The sequence below is a fragment of the Manis javanica genome, chromosome 8 (assembly GCF_040802235.1).
Source record: "Manis javanica isolate MJ-LG chromosome 8, MJ_LKY, whole genome shotgun sequence".
In the NCBI taxonomy this organism is placed as follows: Eukaryota; Metazoa; Chordata; class Mammalia; order Pholidota; family Manidae; genus Manis; species Manis javanica.
Genome location: NC_133163.1, coordinates 108,794,206 through 108,803,730, shown reverse-complemented (window position 1 = coordinate 108,803,730; position 9,525 = coordinate 108,794,206). Strand labels below are relative to the sequence as shown.

General features: G+C 40.3%; 1 protein-coding gene across 2 annotated transcripts in view; it reads left to right on the top strand.

Moving 5' to 3' along the window:
- MYO1E (myosin IE) overlaps window positions 1-9,525 on the top strand; it is a 200,610-nt gene that overhangs the window by 1,151 nt on the left and 189,934 nt on the right. Inside the window, exon 1 of one of the 2 annotated variants that reach the window (XM_073211921.1) lies at window positions 3,719-3,736. The exons of the other annotated variant lie outside the window; for it this stretch is intronic. Coding sequence (XP_073068022.1) covers window positions 3,734-3,736 — 3 coding nt within the window. The 5' untranslated portion in view covers window positions 3,719-3,733. Of the gene's footprint in view, window positions 1-3,718; window positions 3,737-9,525 lie in introns of those variants that run through there. 2 annotated transcript variants of the gene reach the window in all.

Genomic DNA, 9,525 nt, shown 5'->3' with positions numbered 1-9,525 from the left:
AGTAGCTGGCGCTTTCTCTGACCTGGTTCCGACTTTTCTTCCACACCGACCTCCCCGCCCCAGCCACCCGCCCTCAGTGACCTTAGCCACATCCCTTGAGCTTTGGTGTGGTGTACTTTTCCTTCCGAAGCACAAATGCGAGGACTATTTTGAAGAGAGTGGCAGTCCATCAGAAAGAAGGAAAAAAAAGTTCCACTACCAGGTTTCTAGCTTCCGCACTTGCTTCTTTTCAAGTAATCCTGCTTAGGTGGACGACCGATCGTCTTCGGGTTTGTTTTGCTGTGTTCTGATGACTGTGAATATGGAGCTGAGTCAAAATAATAGTACAGCACTCATTTAAAGCTCTAACTCGCCTGGCCAGCCTGCGGGAAATGTAGCAAAGGCCCCTCCCAACCTACACGCAACTCAAAAGCAGCAGTTGACCCAGTGCTGTGTTTATTCAAAAGAATGATGGAAACAAACAAAACAAGCTTTAAAAGGGCGTCCTTGACCAAAGCTTTTTTTCCTTTTTCCCTGACCCAAAATTATATTACCTTTGCCTTTACTAAGATGACACTTTTGTCTGTAAATAAATGTCTTCTTTCCGTGTTAGGATTTAAGAAGTCAGTCTACTCTACATTATTTTTGGAACCCCTATAGAGAACCATTAACTTACATTACACTGAGTATGCTTGGCTGGATCTGCCTAATTGGTTACTTGAACTTAAGCAATGTGATAGTCCCAGTACTTTAGAATTGCTATAATTATATTCCATGGTTCAATATTTCTAAAAAAAAAAAAAAATCAATGTGTTTATGGCAAGAGCTTAAAGAATCCTATTGAATTAAGGTACCTTAACTTTCCCTTAGTTAACTCATTTTTTCATGCTGGACAGACTACAAAGGAGTTTTGAATGTCTTTTCTGGAGATCTCGGAGACTCAATGCGCTATTTGGCCCCATTACTGTTGAAGTAGATGGTTGGTCAAATGGTCAAACGGTGTGTCTATCAGAGCACAGGTGGTGACTTACCTGTGGATGGGTTCCGACCAGCGCCTGCGGGTACCAGAAGACCATCAGTGTCCCCAATAAGGCTGCTGAGGCTGTGATTCCCTGATGGAAAAGTGGAGACAGCTGGGTGTCCTGAAGTAGAAGATCGGCCATCACTGAGTCCACTGGGTCTAGAGCAATTTGTCAAAAAATTAAGTGAATTATTTCTTCAGTGGCTTGAAAAATTAAGTCTGTTCATTAGATAGGTGAAGTTTTCCTTAGAACGGAGCATCAGCATCTTAGTCAGAAACCATCATTATAATGTTTACTGCTTATAAGATCCAGCCAAGCCAAAGGAGCCCTCATGTTGGGTCGCATCTGTCGGGTCCGCCCAGCTGCATCCCTCAGCTGTTAGGGCAGGAAGAGGGAGCGCTGCCTTAGGTGTGTGTGGCCAGCGTTAGCTTGGGGAATAGAAGTCATCAGGTCCTTGGCTGGGCTGTAGGGAAAGCACCTGTACTCCTGTTGTGTGTGTGTGTGTGTGTGTGTGTGTGTGTGTGTGTGTGTGTGTGTGTGTGTGTGTGTGTGTGTGTGTGTGTGTGTGTGTGTGTGTGTGTGTGTGTGTGCGTGTGTGTGTGTGCGTGTGCGTGCAGTCTTTTAGGAAGTCTGGCAGCATACTAGGAAGGCTCTCCATCTGTGTCCAAGGCCCTACCAAGACTCATTCAATTGTGACTCATAAGAAAGATGGCCATTTTCTGCCTCAAGTACACAGTGTGCAGTATGGTTCACCTCATGTCTTTCTCCTGAAAACTCACTTTGGGACAGTGTTTTCCATTTCCAAAGAATCAGGAACACTACCAGGCAATAGTAATTTGTATCTTTTTTCCTTAGGAAACTTGAAGAACTGGGGGAAAAAAATCTCTGCATGTCTTTATAATTTAGTGAATGTTGGTTAGAGGGTACAATAGTTTCCTTTGAATTGAATTAATAATCATACCTAGGTTTTTCTCTGTGGAATCTGACTCATCATCTGTAAAGGAAGTTCTCCTTCTGTGGTACTGACCAGTGTGGACTGTTTAATGGGCTGGAACTCATGTCTATAGTTCTGCTATATACTTTGGACCCCGAAATTAAGATTCATAGGGCTTATGTGATTTAGATATACTGAAATATTTAAGTAAATCTGAATTGGCCATCACCTTAGAATATATTCACTTTCCCTTACTTGAATATTACTTAGGAGTAAAGCTGTAGTGATTATGCATACAAATACACAGGAATAGACTTAGGAACTTAGAAATCTGATTAGCTAACTACAGGTAGGTAAGTTCTTTGGGTGAAGGCATGGCATGTATTTAGAAAGTCTGGAATCCATTTCCAATATATTTTCTGGGAAGACGACCTAGGCCATTTTCACTGATTAGGTTATCAGATTGCTAGTAATCTCTTGGGCAAAGCAATACAATATAAAACCGAAACCGAAAGGAGTGGATTGGCATATACAGAAAAATTTTAATGGAGGCAAAGGGGTTAGGAAAAGATCTGGAGTCCAGGGCATGATCTAGAGGCCAGTGTGGTTGGGCCAGCCCAGGGCAAGTAGGGAAGCCCAGTGAGGCAGCTGATAGAGAGGAATGGAGACCTGGAAGATGCAGTTTCAGAAGCTGACAGTGACTCCTGCACAGCTTTGCCAAGGATTTCAGCTCTATCAGTAGTTGAAAACTCAGTGTCTATGGAGGACAGGGTACAATTTTTGATGGGGAGAAGCTGGCCTCTGGAGAGTCAATACAGAACATACATGCCCATCTAAATACACCATTACTTGAGCCTAGGCCATGGTTAGTTACATCAACCCTTTTAACATCTTTCAAGAGAAGCTGGAAATCCAGATTTTTCTGCCAGGCTTGCCAATTTTAAAAGCATTCCAGTTATTGCTGAGAGGCCAAAACACACACGTGTAAGTTGGCTGTTTGCAGCCACTGTATTGTAAATCTCAAAGTAGTGTCCTTTCAACCACAGTGCTTCCTTCCTCACCAGCAGGAATGTCTAAACTTCAGCCATACCCAGTAATGGTGTTACATTTTTACTGATCCACGCCTTCTTACTGGGTTTCACGTAAGAGGAGTCACCTGGTATTTTATGCCCATGGCATCTCTAAGCTATTATATGGAAAGTCTTCATTCAGTGGCTGTGTTCTGAGCTATTTAAACACTAGTGTAGATAGCTCCACTGTGGTGAAGCTGTAAATTGAACTTCTTTCGCTTAACCCTTCAAAATGTCCTTTTCCAATGAAAATGTCTTCCACCCCATAATATTGCATGAGGGACCTATTGTTGCTCTCTCCCCCCATTGAATCTCATCTCATGAATTTGAGGTCTGGTTTTGCAGGTTATCCTTGGAGCTAGAGATTGAGCATTTTGGCAAATATGACTTGGAATATATGATCTTTTGCTTCTTGTACTTAGTGTAAATGTTCCAGGATCATGTGAGATAAAATGAGAGAGCAGGTAGTATTCTGCATTTCCTGATGAGGAGAGGCCTGGGTCTGATTACCTGGTAAGAACTTGTGAAAGCTTTTTTCATCAGCTTCAAAAAACAGAAATATTTTGAAACCTCTATACACATGCATACTATTGTGAGCTTCATTATGGGATATATCAACATTATGTAGACATGATTTTCCAAGTTTGTGTCATCTCCTGTTTTCTTTTTTTTACAAAGATGCAGCAACTTTGTGTTTTTATCAATATGGGATTAAAGTGAGTTTCTCCATGGTGAGTTTTTAATATTTTTATTTATTTATTTTTTTACCTTGCTGGGACTTCATATTTACAGAGCAAATAAGTTCAAGGTTAAATGCCAAAGGTATTAAAAATAAACATCTTGGCCTTATAAGCACATTCTGTATTAATGGTAAACAAATTATGTTTGGAATTGCAGGTTCAGAATTTATTTTGGTGGAGACGGAAGGTTTTTGGGCATCCTAGTGAAGTATTTTTTTACATATCTTTATGACAGCCACCCTTGAGAGAAATAGAACTGTAAGAGCTATGCCTAAAATAATGACAATGGCTTTGACAAGCCATGGAAGCTGCACTGTACCCCCGTGTGAAGTCAGCCCTCCCTTCTGAGTTGCCATCATGCCAACAATGTCATTAACGTTGTTCAAAGCACTTCTGAGTGGGTATTTAAGAAAATCTATTTTTTTACTTCATGACATAAAATGTCACGTCCAGCCCGACCATCCATCTTACCAGACTTCACACCAGGTCCCTCTCAGCTATTTTCAGAAGTTATATTCTGCCTCGCAGGAGGAAACATTGGCCCTACTGATGATAAGTATTAGCATATAGAACAGGCTCTGGGGGCCATAAAGGAGGCGGCTCTTTCTAGGGACAAGTGAAAGAATTGCTCTGAAGGTGGCTATAGTCCTGGGCGTTTTGAGTTCTGATTTGTCCCTAAAAAATGCATTCATGGACTTTATAATAATATGTTACACGGGAGAAAATAAAACAGAAAATACATTGTGGAAGCTACATGGACTTCACAGAAAGGTCTCGAGGGATTAAATGACCTCCAAAGTCTCCGAGCTAGGTTTTGGCTGAGCTGGTACCAAAATTCAGGTTTTCTAGTCCCAGTCTAATAAGGCTTTTCCCACCAAACCATGGTAGTTGGATTAGAGTCTATTTCCTCAGAGTCTAAATATGACCAGGTGGTTTTCTTTCAGGAACCCTTCAGAAAAGCGTGCTTGGAGATAGAAGCTTGTTACGTATTTGTGATTGATTTCTGTATAAATTTTAAAAGATTATGGTAAATAAAATTAGAGGAATTCACCCATAATACCCCTACCCGAACAGTAATTATTTTCATGTCTTTGGGTTTTCTTCCAGTCTATCCAAACATACAATGTTTTTTTTTGTAGCTGTAATTGTGGGGCAAATATACAATTTTTGCCCTGTATTGTCCTACTTATTTTATAAATTCTTTGCTAGGTAAGAATATTTATCATATTTTAGTGGCAGTTTAATAATCCCACATGGCTTGATTGGCCAGCCAGACTCTTAAATATAGAGAGACCTCTAGTCCAGAGCTGTTCACTGGGAAGGGTTTCTGCACCCACTAGAATCTCTCTGCTCAGTACTGGGCTGCTCAGCCTCCTGGCCTGCCTGAGACATGGAGCTTCCTCTGAGGTCAAGAGTCTATGGCAGGACAGGTGGCTTAGGGTACACTCCACACTCTCAAATCCTGGCCCAGAGGTGGCTACCACTGGTATTCAGTAGTTTAGTTCAGTGTGGGCACTCAAATGTGTGACACCAGTGGGTACTCAGACCTCCAATTTGGCAGATAAGAGTGTTGCTAGCAGAGAATGTGAGTGGTTGGAGATGGAGAGCTTTGGACTCCAAAGTAGAGAAGATACAGCCATTACAGAAGAGGATAGCATCCTTGTTTAATATGTAGCAAATACGGTGGCAACCACTGGGAAATCAAAGATCTGTTAAGCACTGCCTCTGCTTATGAGCTGACAGTCTAGTGGAGAAATGAGAACTGACAGAGGGGTTTCATACAGGTGATTTCATTTTATGCTGCACCAGTGACGGTTTTTATTACCAATTTACTAGTAAGAAAACCTGAGGGAGGCAAAGGAAAGAGAATTGTTCAGGGCCATGCAACTTACGTGTAATGAACCAGGTCTGCCTACTTCATGTTCTTTCAAAACTGAATAAATTATTTCTAAACTTGAAATTTCTGAAGGTAAGTATCTGTAGAACATTTCATCATTTCACACACTCCTGTGGGAGAGCAAGGTTGATTTTTTTTTAAGTCATCTATTTTAGTTAATTTTAATAATTGCCATGGGTGGGATAATTTATACCTGAAAATGTTTTCTACTTTGAGTAATAAGGATATGGGCTTTAATTTCTCTTTGTATATTGCAAAATTGGGAACTAGATGATACCACACTGGGAGCAAGTATACAAGTAAAAATGATGCTAGAAAGCTCTCTGATCTCAAGTAGGCTAAAAAAAAAAGAAAAGAAAAGAAACAAGATAACCTCAAGAAATTTAGCCCATTAGCCCTTATATTATACGTGACAGAAAATGAAATAAAACAAAAAATAGGATACTGTATCATTAGTCTCTTGGCAATTTAATTGGCGTGACCAGCATTTGATGCTGACAGCAGTTTAGCATAGTATTTCTTGGTAACAGAATGATTTGGACAGTTTCATTGTCTGATTCTAAGAAATTTTCAACAACAGTAAAAAAGGTTTGTTTTTAGCGTCCCAAGTAGATGTAGACCTTTGTTACAGGAAATTTTGGATTTAAATGTAGAACCATCTATTAAGCTATTTTAGAGTGTAAATAAAGATGGCTTCCTCTAAGACTTGGGAGTGATCTAATGCAGAAATATGTCTGCAAAATGATAGCAAGTTTCTTCCCCCACATCAGATTGTCAAACAAAGATTACTAACACTAGGGAAATGTCTTGAGGGCCTCTGAAAATATGTTAGAAGCTATTGACCTATTCCCTGCCAGTGTTTGTAAAGTCAAAAACAAAGAAACAGAAACAATCTAAATGCCCATTAGTAGAGAAGTGCATACATATATATGACTTATTGCTAATAGAGTATCAAATATGGATAGATCTCACAAAGGTAGTGCTTGGTGGAGAAGCAAGTTGTAGGAAGATGCGTATAATATAAAATCATTTAAGGAAAAACTTAAAAACACAAAAGACGATTGGGGGGATGTGTGTGTGCTAATGTATATATTCTTTTTAAAATATAAGTCTGAACTAGAAAAATACTACTACTGCAGTGGGGAAGAGAAAAAGGGAGGGGACTAGGGTCAGTGGACTAACTTTAACACTATCAATAATGTTTTATTTGTTTTATATAATGTTTGTTTTTAAACTAAATTTGATAAAAATAGTATCATTATAAATCTGGGCAGTCTGTACATAGATATTTACATTATCCTCCAGAGTTTTAACATCTTTTTCCAATTAAAAAGAAGAAAAACATACAAATATACAGTTCTTCATTTAATTCATGTAATTTTAAGAGTTTTTCATAAACTGCCAGGACCTGCACAGTATCATCCCAAGAACCGCAGCAAACCTTGCCTTGTGATGAATGTTAGGGAGTATGATTAATTTTGGAGTTATGGCAGGTATTTTAATGACAGCTGACATACAGTCAGATGAATAGTAAGTCCCACTGAGTGTTAGGTAAAGTGTCTGTAGGGATTACAGCTCAGGAGACATGTTCAGTACATTTTAGCATCTCTTAGTCACCTTTTCTTACCCTGTTGTGCCTGCTAGCTTTTAATGTAACACACCACCTCCAGTGTGGGGGTTTAAGTAATGAATACTTATTCTTCTCGTGATTTTGTGCATTGACTGGGTGGTTCTGGGCTGGATTGGCTCATCAGATCCCTGAGGTCAGCTGGTGGCTTGGCTGGGGATGGATGATGGAGGATGGCCTCAGTCAGTGTCTGATAGTTGGCACAGGTTCAGTTGGGCAGTGGATGTGACTTGGCCATGTATCTCCTGTCACAACTGGCTAATCCCAGCTTGTTTACAAAGCAGTGGTCACAGAGTTCCCAGGAACAACAGAAGAGAAAGCAAGCCCCAGTGTACATGCATTTTTTTAACTTCTGCTGGTATCACGTTTTCAGTTGTCCCACTGGCCAAAGCATGTCACATGGCCAGTCTCACAGTGTGGGAGGGAGAGGACTGCCTGAGGGTTCAGATATAGTTCCCCAACCTCCATCTTTTCTTTCAGTTTGCTTTAATTGGGTACATACACTAAGGCAGGAATAGATTCAGTAGCAACTCCAGGTTTCCCTGGTGACCCTCTGAACTCTGTAAGATACAAGTCCCAGTGGCTCCCAGTATATCCATTGCTGGCTTCCCAAAGTGAATGGAATTGGAACTGCAGTGCCTCTCATTACGGAGACTCAGAATGAACTTTAAATTGCTGTTTTTGCTGGGAGAAAAAGTAAAAGCAGGGGCTAACAAGAAGAAAAATCAATTTCTATCTGTTAAAAGGAACTTTGTGAAAATAACAAAGCTTTTACAGTTAAGTCCAAACAGAGAGCAGTGAATCATGCCAAACCAGACTGGGCTGGATGGCCTGTTGGACAGAAGGGTGGAACAGCACTGGAACAGGTGGGGACAGTACTTGCCTGCTGCCTAATCCTGCCTTTTCAGCCAGCGCTGAGCTGTCCACGTGGAGAAAGACATTCCTCACACACACAAAACTCCTTTTGTCATGGTTGAAAGTCATGTCTTTTGGACTGTAAGATGGCTCCCCAAACAATCCCACACTAGTTTCTTCTTCTGTGATCCACAGACTATGTGTGGGCTCCTCTACAGGTTGTGAGTTGATTAGGATTAATTTAGCTTGTGCATAGGTCTCAAGAAATCCACTAGCTGATGGATCTTTCACCTTTTTTTTCTCTCTCTCTCTTTTTCCCTTTCTCTTATTAGTGGAAAGTTTTAAGGTACACAAGTGCGGAGAAAAGCTCATCTCCCAACTTCAACAATTGACAACACACGGCCAGTCTTGCTTTGTCCATTTTGTTAGAGTGGTGGATCGCACTAATTTGTGGATGTTGAGCCATTCTTGTGTCCCTGGAACAGATCCCACTTGATCATGGTGTTATGAGTCTTCTAATGTATTAAATTTGGGTTGCTAGCATTTTATTGAGGATTTTTGCATCTCTGTTCTATCAGGGACATGGGCCTGTAATATTTTTGCAGTGCCCTTGTCTGGTTTTGGTATCAGGATAATGCAGGCCTTATAAAACGAATTTGGACGTGTTCCTTCCTCTTCAATTTTTGGAAAATTTGAGGAGGATTGGCATTAATTCTTTAAATGTTTGGTAGGACTCAGCAGTGAAGCCATGTCATTCTCGACTTTTCTTTGTTGGGAGGTTTTTGATTACAGATTCAATCTTCTTACAAGTAATAAGTCTGTTCAGATTTTCTGTTTCTTCATGATTCAGTCTTGGTAGGTTGTATGTTTCCAGGCATTTATTCATGCCTTTTAGGTCATCTGATTTGGTGGCATACAATTATTCCTGTCTTGTTTTCTCTATTCTTGTCTTTGGTTCATTTTAAAGCAATCCTAGATATAACTTCATCCTAACTGTTTCTGTATTACACTAGCTTGTAAATAAAGCAAAACTCAGAAAACCAACTACTCTTTGGGGTTAAGAAGGGTTGCCTCTCAGAGAACCAGAACAAGTAGCTTCCCTTTGAGTTTTAATAAGTAGGTGTTTTGTTTTTGTTTTACAGAATGACGTAGCCATCTCTAGTCACCGGGTGGGCTTCTGAAAGTTTGACTAACCTCCTCCACAGGAGTTCCGGCATCTTTGTCTAGGGTGGCTCCCCACCCTGTAGTCTTAGCCCTACTGAGATAATACCTTTAGGTATTACTGGGAGAGCCCAGTTTGTGGTTATCAGTCTGTTTATTCTTATATGTCCCTGTGTCATGGTGATAGCTACACAAATAATATTTACTTATTTCAATGATCAGATGCCATTAAACATAGAA